This window comes from Arvicola amphibius, chromosome 6, assembly GCF_903992535.2.
Source record: "Arvicola amphibius chromosome 6, mArvAmp1.2, whole genome shotgun sequence".
Taxonomy (NCBI): Eukaryota; Metazoa; Chordata; class Mammalia; order Rodentia; family Cricetidae; genus Arvicola; species Arvicola amphibius.
In genome coordinates, this window is record NC_052052.2 from 17950604 (window position 1) to 17969576 (window position 18973).

The window sequence follows — 18973 nt, forward strand, 5'->3', positions numbered from 1 at the left end:
ACCACGGTACCACCGCGGCTTATCTGAGCTCTGAGCATCCCCGGCCGGTGTTGAGAAGTGGCAGGGTCGCCTATGGATGGGAAAAGCCTTCCAGACCAACCTGATCTCCCGGCCCTTCCGGGGGAGACCGAAATACAGAGCAGCGCAAGGAAGAGGTAGGCGGTAGAGGGGGAGTCTCGGTCGTTTGGAGTCCAGCGAATGCTGGGCAGAAACCAATGGGTGACTGTGGCCCAACGGGGATCCCTCGGAGGCAGCCAATGACCTCGCTTTGCTCTGCACCCCGCCCTTGCCACAGCGCGCAGCTGGACCATTGGAGCCACAGGATGGGGGAGCGCAGCGCCCGTACTGGGGAAAGGGGCGTGGCCCAGACTAGGACACGCCCATTCCTCCCGACTAGGCTCCCCATTGGCCAGACTGCGGCGCCGCGGCGGGCGGGGAGGCGGGGCGCGGGGCGCGCATGTGGGCGTGGCCTGAGGGCGTGGCCGGCGGGGGGCGGGGCGGCGGCGCTGTCGCAGTGAGAGCCTAAGCGGCGGCGGCCCGTCTGGAGCTGCGGCGGGGGAGGCTGCGCGGCGAGTGGAGCCGCGGGGCCCGGAACAGGTGATCGCAGCGGGAGACCCGCGCCTTCCCGAGTTGCGGCGCCCGAGCCCGCGCTCTTGGGCGCAGCGGCAGCCGCCTAGTCCCGGGCTGATCGAGGCCAGCTGCAGGCTTCGCTTGCGCTTCTTGGGCATCCCTCTGCTTGCGAGTGTTAGAAGCCCCCGGGTCCCGTGAAGCCTCAGGAGCCGCAGCTGCGCGCGGCACAGCAAAGTTGTGGACGTGCGGGGACCACCGGGCCCTGCGCTGTCACCACCAGCTGGGCGCGCGCTCTAGGAGCGGTGTTTGCGCTGCAGCCGCGGGGGCTCCCGTTGCAAACTGCTCCAGAGGCTGAAACTTCGGGTGCGGGCGGGTTGGGGCCTGCGTGCGCCCCTGCGCACCCTGCTAGGGCGTCGTGGACGGCATGTGACGGCTCCGGCGCGGGAAGGCGCGGGAGGGCTCGGGTTCCGCGGACCAGGCAGAGGGCAAGCTGCTGCGCACGGCGGGCCCGGGCTCCAGCCGAGCAGCCCCCCTCGCCCGGGCCCCGCCGAGGCCGCCGCACTCCCGCCCTCGCGCGGGAGGACTCGCTCCAAACTCCCTGAACTTCGGGCGGGTCCCAGAGCGGCGGCCTCGGGGTGCGCAGTCCTGCCTGGTGACAACAGCCCCTGCGCTCTTGCTCCCCACCCTTGAGGACTCCGGGAGCCCCGGCGGAGCTGACAGCCCCCTGCTGCTGGCCGCGCCGCTATGATCGTGAGGAAAGTGCCGGGCTTTGTCCCGGCCTCGCCGTGGGGGCTGCGGCTGCCGCAGAAGTTCCTTTTCCTGCTCTTCCTCTCGGGCCTCGTCACCCTGTGCTTCGGCGCCCTGTTCCTGCTGCCCCACTCCTCTCGCCTCAAGCGCCTCTTCTCGACCTCGCGGACCCAGCAGCCCGGCCTGGAGGTGATGGCCGAAATCACTGATCACCACCCGGTGCCCGAGCAAGAACCGCCTCCCAACCCTGTCCCCGCGGCTCCGGCCCCGGGCGAGGACAATCCCGGTCGCCGGGTTGGTATCCTCCGTAGGAAAGGCTGGCTGCGGCGCACCCGCCTCACCGGACCCCGGGAGGAGGAAGGGAGCGTCCCGTTCAGTTTCGACTACAATGCTTTCCGTAGCCGCCTTCGACACCCGGTCTTGGGGACAAGGACTGATGAGAGTAAGGAGTCCCCGAGTCTAGTGCGAGCTCAGCGCGAGAAAATCAAAGAGGTAAGCGCCCCCGCGCCCCGACCCCAACACACCCTCTGCCAAGACTTCCCGCTACCAGCGGTTCCCTTTTCTTGACCCCTCCTGCCTCCTGCTCTGCCTGAGACCCTTCAGTCACACTGCAGCACTGCCTCTCTCTCCAAAGTTACTCACTCTTCGGTGCATACTTTAGGGTAACTAGGACTTTAGCTTATGGCCCCTACCTAACCTCCAGGCCGATCCCTAGCCCTGGTGGGTTCCACGCTTTCCCCTGCTGGCCTGCTAGTGCAGAATGGACACTAGGTCCTTAGTTTGCCTTTGTACAGGAGAGAGCCACTAGACATATTCTCGCTCACTTGTGTGTCTTTAAGTCTTGACTTCCCCTAAGCCCTAACAGAATATGGTATTTGGTGTTCTGTTTTGTAATCTCTCAGCATCTTGCAAACCAGAGATGTCTAGCATTCCTGCTAACTGCTTCTATCGAGCCTTGCAACAATTGTACATATTTGCATGTGAGAAGGGAAGGAATGATCAATAAAGCAGTGGTAATGTTACAGAACTCTGAGGTTATTGACTTAATGAGGTGGGTCTTGGACTGGTTCCCTGTAAGTACTGGACCACAGAGGGATTTAGAAGGATCACTTTGAGTCAGAGTCTTAGTTTAAGACATCAAAACCAAACACAGCCTAGACATGGCTTGCAGACAGTTGCCCAGATGCCACTGGTACCTGAATGTTCAACCTCACCCCAGCTAAGAGTAGTCTATGTGGCCAGCATAGCAGAGGGGACTGCAATGACACCCCCGGGCCACAAGGGGGACATGAGCAAGCAATGGTCCAGGGTCTCCTCCCTGGAAAGAGGAGGATGCTTCTTTCCCAGAAGGAAAGCTCTGCTTCAGTCTGGACCTCTGAGTTTACTGCAGGAAGTCAGCAGGCCTGCTACCATTTCTAGAGAGAACCGGCAGCACCCTTAGGCTCTCCCCTGCCAACATCTACTCCAGCCACTGGAGGGCTTGGCTACCCTCTTCCCGTGTGGGAGCTGCCCTTCCTCCCAGTGCCTGTCTCACCATTTATGCCTGCTTGGACTGTGTAGAGCCCTGTTGGAGGCTCTCAAGAAGCAATCACAGAACATGTGAAGTCACGCAAGACCTAAGTCCTTGATGTGTGCATGCTCATGTGTGCGCATGAGCAACTCGCAGTTCCCCAGTTCTCACTCAACTTTCAAAGGGTAACCAAAGACTAGAGTTTGCAATAGTTAAGCAGGAGATGTCATTTCTCCTGTTTCAGTTAAGGGGCTGTCTTAAGACCCAGTTCACCTGGGCCACTCGCCTCTCCCTTTCCCAAAGCTGCTTCTTAATATGGGCCCTCTTTACACTCTTCTGAACCTCCTTGGTGGGCTGCAACCCCAACCCCCACCCCCGGTGAAATCAATCACGCATATGTCGCATGCATGCATGCCGTTTCTCCTGGGATGCCTAGAGCTGCCAAGAAACTGTCAAAAAGATCTCCAAAAGGATTGAGAATTCACTAGTGTGGAAGAGGTACAGCAACCCTTCTGCAAGGCTGGGTTGGAGCCTCCCTGATGGGGTGGGTGGGTGGCGGTGGTGGTTAGCGGGTGGCGGCGGTGAGCTGGACTGCTAGAGAGGAACTTGGCTCTGTCCATGCGGAGTCGGCCTCTGTTACTAGCAGAGGCTGGGGTTCCCACTCTCTGCAGTGACTGGGGCTGGTAGGAGGTGCAGGACTCCATGCTTTACAGGTGGGTGTGAAGTAACACAGTGGGAGGAAGCCCACATTGTTGCCAGGTATCCGCCTCTGTGATGTGTCATCTCCTACACCCCGGCTGCCGCTCGTGCTCGTGGGTCCTTGCAGCTGCTCTTCCACAGCCTTCTCATTCCGACTTGGAGATTGCAAGCTCCTCAGAGTGGCGGGCGCTGAACTATAGTCTCAGTCGGGTTTGGAGACCTGTGGTCTTCTCGGGGTGCTTGACTTTGAACCCTGCCCCATGTCTCCCTTCTGAACACGGTGGGTGGAGTCCTTTAGAAGTTAACAGACAGTGACTGTCCCTGCTGTCCCACGGGAGGAGGCATCCACAGGACTACCGCTGGAGCTGTCTGTGCGTGGTTCTCCTTCATTCCCTCTGTGTCATGCCTAGGACTGAATCATTTTAAAGGTGCCTGTTTTCCAAAAAGGGACCGTGGCATTTGTCTCTGGTTTGTTTATTTCCAGACACGGATTGATTAGACCCAGGGAGAAGGAGAGCTAGCATCAGATAAAAAGAGCCCTGTTCTTATGAGATGAGATTTTTTTTAAAGCGAAAATAAACATGGGGACAGAATCAGAGAGGGTGATAACTGGACACTCTGGCTCCTGATCGAGTAAATGTATCTGTGAGCCATTCTGGTTTGAGAGATGTGGGTGCCGATAAGATAAGTTGCAAGTTCTGGCTATCCACAAGTCAGGAAATACTTCATCACCTCCCAGCTTTGGAACCTTGGAGAAGGCAATGTGTTGGAGGCGGGGGGGGGGGGGAACCAAGAGAACAAGGGTCGGTGTCTTAGCTCAGCTGCACGCTGTCTGTCTTTGGGCAAGCTACATCCCTTCCTGCCTGGATGAAAGAGAGGCGAAAGGCCATTGGTGGACACTGGTCCAGCTCTGGCCCCTCTGTAGACTTCTACGACAGTCAGGGACACCTTAGTAATTGGACTTTCTCCATTCCTGCACCTCTTAGTCCCATGAGGTGCTTAGTCCCGTGTGGTGATGGTTTTGATGGCAGTGATTGATACTGTTGTGTCTCTAGGTCGTACCCATGAATAACTATCTAAATGTTGATGAATTTAGTTATTCCCAGCATTCTTATTTTGAACTTGGGAGATGGGGATGATTGGCTCCATAGCTTGTGCTCGTGAAGGGCAAAGGTGCTGGCTGGAATGCAAAAAGGAGCAGGCTTGTTAATGGCATCTTTTCCAGCTCTGAGGAGCGTGTGGACCCACAAGGATGCCTTTTGGCACTGTGGTATGGTAGCATCTCCATATGCTCTGGGATGAATCCATAGCTGTCCTGGGACATGTGTATCCCGAGGGCTGCAGGCTGGACATGTTTTTAGGGAATGGCAGTCCTGTCCATTGGTGGGTGGTCTGTGGATTCAAGCTCAGGCTTTATTACAATACGGTAAGAGTTGGGGATGGGCTCCCTGTTAGCATCACATTCCAGAGAAATAATTTATACTGTTCTGAATTCATGATGGTAGGGAGGTCGCTGATCTGAAAAACCTTATGACAGGGGCTTTTGTCAAATGGAATGGTCAACCTAGGGTCATGATACTGGTCTCTGGTTTTGGGTGTCCTTCTAGCCCATATGTTACTTTTGGACAAAATATAGGAAGGAACCATTCCTTCTGATTCCTCTTCCTGAAGTGCTTGTCTGGGCAAAGAGAACCTGGATTGAATTTCTGCTTCATTGTCCAGTTGGCCCTGGACTCTCCTGTGTCACCTCACACAGTCCTGTGAAGAACCCAGCCTGGGCTGACCTCTGGCTGTGGTCCAGGTTTTGGTCTTGTTATGGTAAAACCAAGAGACCAGAATTCAGAGAGCAGCCTTCCCTTCCCCTGCCTCCCTGTTTATTGCTGTGTTTATGGAGCTGCCCTAGTCCTTGGCTCTGGTATGGTGTTTACTTGGCCCGCATACTTGAATATTGGTTCAGCTTTGTTCAAGATCTGTGAATTGGGCTGGTGTGGTGGTTTGAATGTAATTGGTCCCCATAAGCTCACAGGGGTGGCACTATTAGGACATGTGGCTTTGTTGGAAGACATGTATCACTGTGGGGGCAGGCTTTGAGGTATCCTGTGTTCAAAATACCACCCAGTGTTACAGTTAATTCCCTGTTGCCTGTAAGATGCAGGATTCTCAGCTACCTGTCCAGCACCATGTCTGCCTGCATGCTGCCATGCCCACCGTGATGACAATGGACCGAAATGCTGAACTCTAAGCGAGCCACCACAGTGAGATGTTGTCCTTTTTAAAAAATATTTATTTATTTTTAAATATTTATTTATTTATTATGGATACAATATTCTGTCTGTGTGTATGCCTGACCTTATTACAGATGGCTGTGAGCCACCATGTGGTTGCTGGGAATTGAACTCAGGACCTTTGGAAGAGCAGGCAATGCTCTTAACCTCTGAGCCATCTCTCCAGCCCGATGTTGTCCTTTTTTATAAGAGTTGCGTGGTCATGATGTCTCCTCACAGCAATAGAAACCCTACCTCAGACATCTGGGGAGATCCATCAGTTGGTCAAGTGCTTGAGTACCTGAGTTTGAACCTCAGAACCTATGTCAAAAAGCAGAGCTTGGTGGTGTGTCCTTATCCCAGTCACAGGGAGGTAGAGACAGGTGGATCCTTAGACTTCTTGGCCAGTCAGCCTAATGAGAAAAAAAAGGCCATGTTAAGGCACCTGCTGCCAGGCCTGACAGTTTCACTTTGATCTCTGAGACTCACATGATGGAATAAAGGAACTGTTCCCCAAAATTGTCCCTTGGCCATCATTGAGAAGCTGTGGTGCTACGGCGTGTGTTGCACCTCTTCCCACAGGCTAAATAAATGTGGAAAGAATTGCCATTCTTAGAGGAAAAGCAAAAGCAGGATGGATATCTCCAAAAACGTGAGGTCGACCTCTGACCTCCATATGCATGCATATTTGTATGTGTGCACCCTCCCCAACATGTGTATACACACACACACACACACACACACACACATCTGTAAATGAACAGTTAAGACTGTGCTACGCTAGCTGAGGCTGGATCTTTGCCCCAAGAACACCTGTGATTTCCAAGGAGGCTGACAGGGACCTCCAGCCAGGTTTAAGGGCTTAATGGCTCAGCCACCCAAGAGGTTGTCTAGAAGTATCAGTAATTTTCCAAGGCTAATTTGAAGGGGGCGGAGGTGAATGAACCCTTTCCTGCCTGGATAGCAGGCGCCTGGAGGATGCTTTTAATTGTCCCAAAGTGCCTTTGGCTTGGCAAGACGTGTCCCTGGCTCTACCCTTGGGGCCTGCCACCCCAAGCCTCCAGGACATTGCTGGCTGTGACAGGTGATGTTGTCATCTTGGCGAGTGATCTTTGCTCCTCATTAGTAGGCTGGTTCATTAGTGATGTGTGGTTTCTCAGTGTCTCTGATTTATCATCACTGGGACCAGGGACAGGTAAGAAAATTAAAAGGCGTTGTGTTCTTTGTAGCATGTGAATTGGAGTCTGGGAGATGCGTAGGATAATTAATATTAGGAATGGCTCATATTGAGATGGCTTTGCCTCAAAGAGCTGGCTTGAAGATCCATCGAAGATACTTTTTGCCTTCTCTGCTGCCCCGCTTCCTTCTTGCCTTGCTGTATAGTTCATTTGACTTTGTGGAGACAAGCTGTAATAACTGGACACATCCCTCGGGAGACTCTTGTATCTTGAGCCAAGCCACACCCTCCCAACTCCTCCACAGAACTTCGTGCCTCAGCGGTCAGCTGCCGTTAACACCTGCAGATCGATGTCTCTCTACCTTCTCTCTGGATTGCCAGTCTTTTGGGAGACTGGGCATTAGAAAAGCAATTGCTTCCTGGGCCTCACATCCCTAACTCTGTCTTTAGTGTTAGACAAGAAACAAATAAAATGATCCCTGTAAAAGAAGTCAGCGGTTTATTTCACAGTAGAGTTAGCGGGGGTGGGGGTGGGGATGGGGGTGGGGGTAGGGGTGGTGAGAATATAGATTCTCTGAGGTGTTCAGAGTGACTGATTTACATCCATGTTCACAAGATGCCTTTTCCCCAGCTTTCCCGCAAGACCGATCTATTCCTCCACCAAAAATAAATATTGTGATGTATATTAGGCATCCTTTGCTCAGAAGGTCTTATATCTTTTCTCTTATTGGAAAAAATAAATCAGGCTTGTAGATGCCAAAGCCTGGTACAGGGAAGCTGCTTGGTAATCTTGGTGGGCACCAGTCCTTGAGAGTACTGGCGCCCAAGCTTGGGGACATCACCAGTTGGCAGCGGGGTGGGGGGTGGGGAGGTGGGGGGTGGGCAGTTGGTACTCAGGAGCTTTAGGAAACTCTTTCCTGTCTTGTGTCCATTGGCAACATGGGCATCCGCTTAGCCGTGGATTGAGGAACTTGGGATTCAGGACAGTGGTTGCCCTGAGTGAAATCATGGCTGTTTATCACATGTCTTGAGGACAGGAACTCCATACGGAATATATCCGAGTGTCACAAGCCAGGAATGACTGTTATTACAGCTTGTTGTACCCGCATTTCAGAAACACCAGGCTCAATCAGAGAGTAATGGCTTCTGCTTTCCCACCAGCTTCAGGCAGAGGTTTGATACACAAATGTTTGCTTAACTGGGAGAAAAACAATACATTTTTCTTGGCTCCGCGTTTCCAAGGCTGGTAATGGAGATGCCTCAAAGAATTTTGACAGCCAGAGGACCCTAGTCTCAACTTCCTTTTTTCTCCTCCACGTCTCATCTCTTTGGAGTTAGTCCCAGCTCAGGCGTAGATCTTACCCCCACCCCCACCCCCAGACCCGGTTTCTCTCTTTAGCCCTGACTGTCCTAGAACTTGTTTTGTTAGACATGGCTAGTTTCGAAGTCACAGAGATCCGCCTACCTCTGCTTCCTCTGGGATTAAAGGCGTGCGCCACCAGCGCCAGGTCTCTTTCTCCTAACACAGTCTGTGCGCCACCAGCGCCAGGTCTCTTTCTCCTAACAGTCTGTGCAGGCGAGAGTGTGCTCATCATGCTCATCAGCCTTATTTTGTCATCCAAGCCTTTCAAGGGAGACACAGCCACAGGCTTCGGTGTCCTCGCTCAGCTACAGGCGTATGCTGGCCTCCCCCAAGGTTTGTTTTCTAAGATTTGGGTTGAGAAACCCCAGATCTGGGAGACCGGTGTCCAGCACAGCTCTTCCTCACACTGGGGTCTGGCTGTCTCTCACCTCAGCACGGTTCTTTTTTGTTTTGTTGTTTTGTTTTTTGAGGCAGGGTTTCTCTGTGTAACAGCTCTGGCTGTTCTGGAGCTCACTTTGTAAACCAGGCTGGCCTTGAACTCACGGAGAGAGATCTATCTGCCACTACCTCCCAAGTGCTAGGATTAAAGGCCTGCGCTACCACTGTTTAGCAGCAGTGACTTCTTTAACTGGAACTGAAAGCTTCAGTGGCTAGCCACAGGATTTAGTACTGTCTGTGGAAACTTTTGCAAATTTGTGGCTTTTTCCCCCTTCAAGATTGTGTGTGTGTGTGTGTGCACACGCATGCATGAATTTATGTGCATACATGTGTCCTTGGTAGGGCACTGGATCCCCTGGAACTGAAGTAACAGGTGATTGTGAGCTGCCTGATGTGGGTGCTGGAAACCAAACTTGGATCATCTGCAAGAGCAGCCAGTGCTCTTAACCTCTCAGCTTCTCTCCAGCACCAACTCTGGTATTTTGACTAGAGCCTTCCTGGGTATATGAATAACAATCGAGCTTTTGTTCGGCACATTCTGGGTCAGCCCCTTTCCTGGTGAGCCTTCATTAATTAGCTGCCATTTGTAGTCAACAACTAACAGGGGATTGTTTTCCTCCCTCCTCACCTTTTTTACCTAGGACATTTTCTGTAGCATCCCACCAAACACAAGTCTTTCTTGGCGACTCTTGGTTTTCATACACATTGCTATGCATCGTAACCATCTGCCCAAGGGTCCAGGACTGTCACCTGTCCTCTCTGGTCTTGCCTATTCTCTTCTTTTCCACAGCTTTGTGGTGTAGGCGTTGTTTAGTTAAGTACAGTTACCTACTACAGCTCCTTTTTGGGGGAAGAGGTTGAGACAGGGTTTCTCTGTGCAGCCCTGGCTGTCCTGGAACTCACTCTGTAGACCAGGCTGGCTTTGAACTCAGAGGTCCTCCTGCCTATGCCTCACAAGTGCTGGGATCAAAGATGTGTGCCACCAGGACTGGAGAGATGGCTCAGAGATTAAGAGGACTGGTGCTCTTCCAGAGGTCCTGAGTTCAATTCCCAGAAACCACATGGTGGCTCACAGCCATCAATAATGAGATCTGGTACCCTCCTCTGGCCTACAGTGCAGACATACAGGCAGCCAGAACACTGTCATAGTAACTATCTAGATCTTGCCCACTGTGGGTGCATTTTTGGTTTTTTGAGACAGGGTTTTTCTGAGTAGCTTCGGAGCCTGACCTGGAACTTGCTCTGTAGACTAGGCTGGCCTCGAACTCACAGAGATCCGCCTGCCTCTGCCTCCTGAGTGCTGGGATTAAAGGTGTGCGCCACCATCGCCCAGCAACACATTGCCTTATTCTTCTCAAGGAAAAAAAGAACAAAGAAAAAAAAGGACATCTCATGATGTCAGACATTGGTTTATTTATTTATTTTATAAGTATAAAGGACTATGTTTTTTTTAAAGTTGTATTTATTTATTATGTATACAGTGTTCTGTCTACATGTATGCCTGAACACTTGAAAAGGGCACCAGATCTCATTACAGATGGTTGTGAGCCACCATGTGGTTGCTGAGAATTGAACTCAGGACCTCTGGAAGAACAGTCATTGCTCTTAACCTCTGAGTCATCTCTCCAGCCTAGACATAGGTTTCTTGATAAATGTGTTTTATCAGGCCAAAGAAATTCCCACAGTATTCCTAGTGTGCTGAGACGGTTTCTGTATGTTTGTGTGCACGTCTGTGTGCCTGTGGAGGCCAGAGGTCAATCTTGGGTGTGATCGCTTGGGTTCTGTGCTCTGTTCTTTGGAGATAGTCTATCACTGGCCTGGAACCCGCCAAGTAGGCTGTGCTGTCTGGGTAGTGAGCCTGGGGGGTCCACCTGAGGCTACTTCCCTGGAGTTGGGGTTACAAGTGTGTGCCCCACTGTGCTTGGCTGTGCATACTTGGCTTCTGGGGATGGACCGAGCCACTGTCCTGGTGCCCTTGGGACAGAATGCTGTCAGATATCCTTCCTGAATCTATGGAGATGGTGACACTGCTTTCCTCTTTAATCCTGTCACTGTGGTGAAGCAGGGTGATCTAAAAGGTGTTTTAAGCCAGTACACTTGATGTCCCTATACTTTGAAGTGTCCATAGTTTTATGGTAAAAAATCCTTATCTATTTCTTGGTGTCAACATTGTGGCAGCCTCATAGATGGCTTCTCTCCTCTTTGCATCCAGAAAGAACTGTGTGTTGTGTGTACACTTTTTTTATGGGTCTCATGTAACCCAGGTTGGTGTTGAACTCACAGGGAGTTGAGGAACCTGAGGATGACCTTGAACTTCTGATCCTCCTGGCCCCACCTCCCAAGTGGAGGGATTACAGATCACAGGCGTGTATGAGTGCAACACCACACACGCTGTTTTTTTATCTAATATTTCCCCCCTTTCAGTGCTGAACATCAAATCCAGGGCCTTGCCTGTGCTAGACAAGTGTTTCAGTATGAGCTGTATTCCTACCCCCGAGAAAATTTGGGTTTTAATGTTGTTCGTATCTTCAGTTTTGATAGAATTCACTGGTAAAGCTGCTGGGATGCTAGGTCGGCATAACTTCGTCAGGAGGGCTGGAGAAATGGCCCAGTGGTTAAGAATACGGTCTGCTCTTCCAGTGGACCCAAGTTCAGTTCCCAGCCCCATGTCAGGAGGTTCATAACAGTCTGTAACTCCTGCTCCAGGGGTTCCCCTGCCTCCTGTTGGCCACCCTGGGCACTTGCACTCACCTGCACAGATACACACACACACACACACACACACACACACACACACGCACGCACGCACAGAACTAAAATAAGTCTTAAAAATTATGACTTTGGTCATAAGGCAGTCATAAAGTGAGTCGGAATTTCTTCTTGTGTCAGCTTTACTGATTTTTCAGAAATTTGTCTAGCACATACAAGTTGTTTGTAGACTCAAATTCTTCACACAAGTCTCAGTTTCTTCTAATGTTTTGAGGATTCTTCTGTGCTCTTTCTTTCCTGAAATTGACAGTCTCTTTCTGTTGAGTTTTTTTTTTTTTTTTTTTTTTTTTGGTTTCTTTTTTCAAGACAGGGTGTGTAACAGCCTTGACTGTCCTGGAACCCACTCTAGATCAGACTGGACTCAAAGAGATCTGTCTGCCTCTGCCTCCCGAGTGCTAGGATTAAAGGTGTGCATCACCACCGCCCGGCAGTTTCTTGACTTTATTGATGTTTTCTAAAAATCAGAGTCTAATATTTTCTTTGCGTGCATGTGGTATATGCATGTATATAGAGTTCTGTACACAGGTGTGCTCACCTGTGCATGCATGTGTGGAGGTCAGAGTCAGAGACTCCCATCCCAGGGTCTCTAGCCCTGGCTGTCCTGGAATTTGCTCTGTAGACCAGGCTGACCTCTAACTCAGGGATCCATCTGCCTCTGCCTCCTGAGTGCTGGGATTAAAGGTGTGTGCCACCACGCCCAGTCCTTGCACATCACTGAACCTGGAACTCACCAAGTTGGCTAGACTGACTGATCAGAAAGAGCCTGGTCTTCTGCCTCTTCAGATCTGGGGTTACAGGTGTGTATGTGTGTGTTACACCCAGCCTTCCTCTCTACATGGGTGCCAGGGATCCAAACTCAGCTTTTCACACTTGTACATTGCCCACTGAGATAAATATTTTCTACTATCTACTTAAATTGTTTCTATTTTTGCATCATGTTTTATCTTAGTTATTTGTTGGGTCACTGTTGCTGTGATGAAAGACTATGACCAAAGCAAGTTGGGGAGGAGAGGGCTTATTTGACCGACACTTCCACATCTAAGGAAGTCAGACGAACTCAAACAGGGCAGGAACCTGGAGGCAGGAGCTAATACAGAGGCCCTGGAGGGGTGCTGCTTACCGGTGTACTACTCAAGGCTTGCTCAGCCTGCCTTCTTTTATTTTATTCTATTTATTATGTATTCAGTGTTCTGTATGCATGTATCCCTGCAGACTAGAAGAGGGCACCAGACCTCATTACAGATGGTTGTGAGCCACCATGTGGTTGCTGGGAATTGAACTCAGGACCTCTGGAAGAGCAGCTAATGCTCTTAACCTCTAAGCCATCTCTCCAGCCCTCAGCCTGGTTTCTTATAGAACCCAGGACCATTAGCTCAGAAATGGCCCCACCCAGAAGAACTTGGGCCCTCTCCAATCAATTACTAATTAAGAAAACTGCAGGCTTGCCTATAGCCTGATCTTATGGAGGCATTTTCTCAGTTGAGGCTCCTTCCTCTGATGACTCCAGTTTGTACCAAACTGACATAAAACTAGCCGGTATATATATGTACATTTAATATTGTATCTTGATGTGGGGTTCCACTTTGTATGCTGTGAATATGTTTTATCACCATTGGTTAATAAAGAAGCTGTTTTGGCCCAATGGCAGCACATAATAGAGCAAAGCGGGAATTCCAAGCAGAGATAGAGGAGAAAAGAAGGCAGAGTCAGGGAGATGCTATGTAGCTGCCAAAGGATACAGACACCCCAGAACCTTACTGGTAAACCAGGAGCCTTGTGGTAAAATATAAAATAATAGGCATGGGTCAATTTGAGATGTAAGAGTTAGTTAATTTAGAAGCTTAAGCTATTGGCCAAGCAGTGTTGTAATTAATATAGTTTCTGTGTAATTATTTCGGGTCTGGGCAGCTGGGAACAAACAAGCAATCTCTCACCACAGCATCTTCTTGATGAATCGACTGTCCTTTGTTTATTTTGTGTGCATGTATGCCACATGTGAACAGCTGCGGTAGTCAGCCCTCTCCTTCCACGGTGTGGCATCTCGGGTGTTGAACTCTGCCGACGACAGCTTCTTTCAGTTTTTGATGATCTAATAACGTTTTCAATTCATTTTATTTTGGGATTTTGCTCATTCATTCATTCTAAAAAAACATTTATTTCTATGTGGACGAGTGTTTTTGCCTGACTAGATAGATGTCTTATTGCATGTCTCTGCCCCACATGTGTTCCTGCACCTGCCGAGGCCTGAGGAGGGTGTCAGTTCCCTGGAACTGGAGTTATAGGGGGTTGGGAGTGGATGTGTGGGTGCTGGGACTGAAACCTAGGCTTCCGGGAGAGCAGTCTGCTTCTAACTTCTAACAGTTTTCCAGACCTTCATTTGTATTTTTCAAGTCAAGGTCTTTGCTAACCAGCCCAGGTTGGCCTGGAACGCACAGAACTGGGCCTATCTCTGCCTCCTGAGCACTGGGATTAAAGGTGGGCTCAAGCCTGGCTTTCTTGGGGGCTGTTCATCTTATTTCATGGTTTGATATTTTTCTACCAACTTGGAAAAATAAAAAGCTTACATGTCTTGAGATACATTTGTTTTCCATCCAGTTTGTGTACTTTTCCTTTAGAAGTCTAGTGACATGTAACTTAGATTGCTTGACGCTGCCCTAGAGGTCTGTTTTCAGCCTCTCTCAACTTCAGTGTTTGTCATTTGGCTAAGTCTGTTTTCAAGTTCATTGAACTTTTCTTCTGTTGTGTGTAGCTTGTTGTTCTATATCTAACAGGTAGGTTTTTTTTTTTGTTTTTGTTTTTCGAGACAGGGTTTCTCTGCAGCTTTAGAGCCTGTCCTGGAACTAGCTCTTGTAGACCAGGCTGGTCTCAAACTCACAGAGATCCGCCTGCCTCTGCCTCCCAAGTGCTGGGATTAAAGGCGTGCGCCACCACTGCCCGGCTAACAGGTAGGTTTTAAAACTTGGAATAATTTTACATCTCTAATTTCTGTTTGTAAAGGTTTTTGTTTCCCAGGTGTTTGCTCATTGTATGTTTTCCTTTACATACAAAGTGTATCTTTATAATAGCTCTTTTTTTTTTTAAAAAAAAAAAAGTGTGTGTTTTTTCCTTCTAACCTTTGCAGTTAGAGTTTTCCTGTCCTGACCACCCGTTCTCCCTCCCGGTAGCTGCTTCCAAATTACCACACGGAGGCTTAATATTATTTATAAATGCTCAGCCAATAGCTCGGGCTTATTACTAACTAGCTCTTATATTTTAAGTTAACCCAGTTCCTTATTTACGCCCTGCCACATGGTGGTACACTTATTAGAATGCCATGTTCATCTCCCGCTCCCTCTGCATCTGACTGGTGACTCCTAACTCCACCCTTCTCCTTCCCAGCATTCTCAGTTTGGCTTTCCCATCTAACTTTATCCTGTTCAGCTGCTGGCCAGTCAGCTTCTTTATTAAACCAATGACAGCGACAAATCTTCACAGTGTACAAAAAGACTATTCCACAGCATGCCTTCTTGTCCTCACCTACCCTGGCTCTGAATCTCCTGGTTATGGGTCACCCAGTGTCCTCCAGTTCCTCTGTCCAGCTATTTGTGACTCTGTATTAAACATCGTGGCTGCTGCTTTCCTTGAGATTCTAACTTCACCTGCTTTTGGTTCCCCTCCCCCTTCCTGCTAGCATCCCTTCCTGTCTTCTGATGCTATTCCCTACTTCCCAGGTTTGTCATTTTCTAACCTGGGGTTGGCTAGTGAACTATTTAATCTAGCTAGTTACCCTGATAGATAAGCGCCAGCAGGCAGTCCTCTGATGACTCCCGAATCAAGGACAGTTCGTAGCACACTGTGGTATTTAAAGCACCTTACTGATTGATTGATTGATTTTTTTTTTGGTGATATGATTTTTCTGTTGAAACTATGAGTGAACAGCAATGGAGTTCCAGGAAGGGCTCCTGGCTTCTGACTGATCACATCCTAAATTATTTGTGCATTTTTTATTCATTTCTTCTTTGTGTTTGGAGATAGATGTGTTAGTGGCCCATGGTGTTCTCGCCGACATTACTGTGGTTGCCTCTCAGGGTCTCATAAACAGTCAAGTACTTTCTTGGGCTCCTTACCCTAAGCACAATGACTACCTTTGAGACTTGGTTTATAAATCTCCACATTAAAAAAGAAAGAGAGGAAGAGAAGGTGGGAGGAAGAGAGGGAGGGAGAGAAGGAAGGAAGGAAGGAAAGAAAGTTCATATAAGCTCAGTTGCTGAGTTACTGAGGGATTTCCATGGTGTGTTCTCAGAAGTTCCAGCTGAAGTAGATATCATCCATCTTAGGGTTTCTACTGCTACAATAAAACACTGACCAAAGGGGCAGAGAGTGTTCATTAGAGCTCACAACTCTCAGGTCACACTCCACCACTGAGCGAAGGCAGGGCAGGAACCTGGAGGCAGGAACTGAAGCAGACAGACCATGGAGGAGTGCTGCTTATTGGCTTGCTCCTCATGGCTGGCTCAGCCGGCTTCCTTATATGCACTTGTGCAGGGGTAGCACTACCCACAATTCACTGGGCCCTTCCACATCATTAGCCACTTGCCTTCAGAATAGTATTATGGAAACAGTTTCACAATGGTGGCTCTAGCTTGTATCAAGTTGGTACAAATGTAGCCAGGACTGTATATCCTGCCCAACCTGCCTTTAATTTTATTTGTCTCTTTGGGGGAGGGGAAGGTGTTGAGTCTGAGCTCCAAATCTCTTGTTGAAGAGCTCTTTCCTCTGCCACATTCCTGGTATGGGCTTTTCGGAAGCTAAACCTGGACCTTGCTGGTAAGTGCTACTTTCCAGGAAGGCATTCCAGCCCTTGTTATGTTTTCCTGTGTGTTTGTGTGTGTGCTCTTGACCTAAATCACAATCCTCCATCCCTCTGGCTATCCACTAGCCGTCCCCTATGAGTGTCCCTTGCCTTAGAGACCTCTGGAGTGGCCTTGGGTTTTAATGATAAGAATCAGTGGGAAATGAAGGCTTTCATTCCTTCCTTTCAGAAGTACACCTTTTTAAAAATAGCAAGTAAAATATAATCGATTTTGCTACTTCACTGTGCAAGGAAACTCTTTATAAAAGAGACACGTTCCTGTTTTGGCAGGAAAACAGCATCTCAGTCTGGAGATTCCAGCAGCTTGCAGCATTGGCAAGACTGTAGTTGGGAGTGGGTGGGGCACGCAGTGCTCTCTGGCCTCCCAGACTGTAGTTGGGAGTGGGTAGGGCGTGCAGTGCTCTCTGGGTTCACAGACTGTAGTTGGGAGTGGGTGGGGCATGCAGTGCTCTCTGGGCTCCCAGACTGCAGTTGGGAATGGGTGGGGCACCCAGGGCTCTCTGGGTGGCATTGTGTAGGAACCTCCCCATAGCCATGTCTTGTTATTCTTCTAGTAGTCTATCAGAGTGGCATCCACCCAGAGTGGACAGAGGTGTGTGTTGTAGGTTTCCTATGTCTTACATTGTGGGGTTCCCTGTGCTCAGTGGAGAGTGTTTTTAGGCTTGGTGTCAGGGGAAGGAACAGGAGTACAGTCCTCTTCCAGGAACTTGAGGTCTACTTGAATGTAAGACAAAGAAGGATGCTGAGAGCCGGTGAGTTGGCTAAGTTCCTCTCTCTACAGAAGCCCGATCCCACTGCAGGAGAGGCTGACTCCTAAGGGTTGTCTTCTGACCTCCACGTGTGCACCTCTGTGCTTGTGAACATGTGCATGCACACACACACACACACACACACACACGCAGAGATATGATAACAATAAATTTTAAATTCATTATACAATAATAATAAATTTTAAATAATAAATTTTAAAAAGAGAGTTTTGACTTAATGCCACCCACACGTGTAGGAATCCTCAGGGCAGGGGTGGAGCTGTTAAGAGCACTGGCTGCTCTTTCAGGGTACCTGGGTTGAATTCCCAGCACATAAAAATAAAATTAAACTTAGTGATGGTGACACACGCCTTTAATCCCAGCCCTTAGGAGGCAGAGGCAGGCAGTCTCTGAGTACAAGTTCAGCCTGGTCTACAGAGTAAGTTCCAGGACAGCCAGGCTACACAGAGGAACCCTGTTTCTAAAAATAAAACCACAGCAGCAACAAAAATAATTAAAAATTAAATTAAATTAGGAATAAAAATATTCTTTCAGTGGTCTGCAGACTGAATGATACTAATCCTAGAACAATCAGGTCATAGATCCCCTGTCTGTGGTGTTTATAGCAGAGCCCTGGCGTCCCATTAGGAGTTGAGCTGATCCATCCAACAGACTGCGATATTTAGAGCAAGGACTATAATCCTGGCTCACCCTTGACAGAACCCCAAGAGGAAAGTGACCGCAGGCCACAGGCCAATAGGTTTTCGTTGTGTTCTGTGGACTGAGACATTGCCTTCTGGCTTCGAGGTTGACATTCTCATGACATCACTCCAAAGCCACCGTGCTCATTTCAGGAGGCGAGTTTCCGCTTTGGGACGGGACATGGTACAAATGTCATATTCTTAGGTATTCAAAAGAATTAGTCGTCTGCGGCTTCTGGCTTTTATTGCCTTCTAGAATCTCATGTAGGCTTTTAGTAAATGCTACCGCCACTTCCTTTTATGAAATCAGAGAGGCAGACTTAATTGGTCTGGGTGTAGCGCGAGCCGCTGGACCTCTGGACACTTCTTAGGTGGGTCTGAGGTACACCAGGCATCCCTGTTCTGAGTTTGTTTGCACTCCAGGCTCTCTCTCCTTTTGAAGTAGAGTTCTCTGTTCCTTATTTAAGGGAGTTGCTGGAAATTGTCTAATATGTAAAACTCACACTGGGATTGGATGAGGGAAAAGCTGGGGCAAAGACTCCGTTAAAGCCAAATTTTCCTGAGCCGAGAGTACATGCTGTTCCCTTGATCTCGCGGATTCATTAAAACTTTAAGAAAAAGGTTGAAAATACAGACACTTTCATGGAGTCTCGTTTGCACAGTGGGCTTAAAGGAAGGGCAAAGGCGAGCCCCTGGCTTCACAGAGCTTTATAGAATAATATTGTCACAGGCTCAGGTCACTTCCTCGCACAAACAGATGCCCAGAGGCAGAGAAGCATTGCTTAGCTGTCTAAATATTTGCCTGTCCCACCTAAATCTTTGTGTGTGGGGGAGCGGACAGGCTAAACCGCTGAGAGGAAAATATTTGCTCGTCCAGGAGTAGTGCTCACAGCGGGGGCCATTGCCTGCCTTCCTGCTGTGCCTCTGATGCTTTCTGACTGGCAAGAACGGTCTTTGCACACTGCATCTTGGCTTCTGGGTAGCCTGTGGTCGGCAGGGCAGCTTGCTGTCTATAAAATTCAGTAACTGATGAAATGCAGGAGAAAGGGACACTTAAGATTGGAAGCCACCTCCTGTCCTGCTGTTACCTCATTTTTGCCATGCTGGGTGTGACCTACCCTGAGCACTAGTGAC

General features: G+C 49.4%; 1 protein-coding gene across 1 annotated transcript in view; it reads left to right on the forward strand.

Moving 5' to 3' along the window:
* The first annotated feature begins 543 nt into the window (after positions 1 to 543).
* Man1c1 (mannosidase alpha class 1C member 1) overlaps positions 544 to 18973 on the forward strand; it is a 143057-nt gene continuing 124627 nt past the window's right edge. The window contains exon 1 of the mRNA XM_038335379.1: positions 544 to 1809. Within this exon, the coding sequence (XP_038191307.1) occupies positions 1315 to 1809 (495 nt within the window). The 5' untranslated portion in view covers positions 544 to 1314. The remainder of the gene's footprint in view (positions 1810 to 18973) is intronic.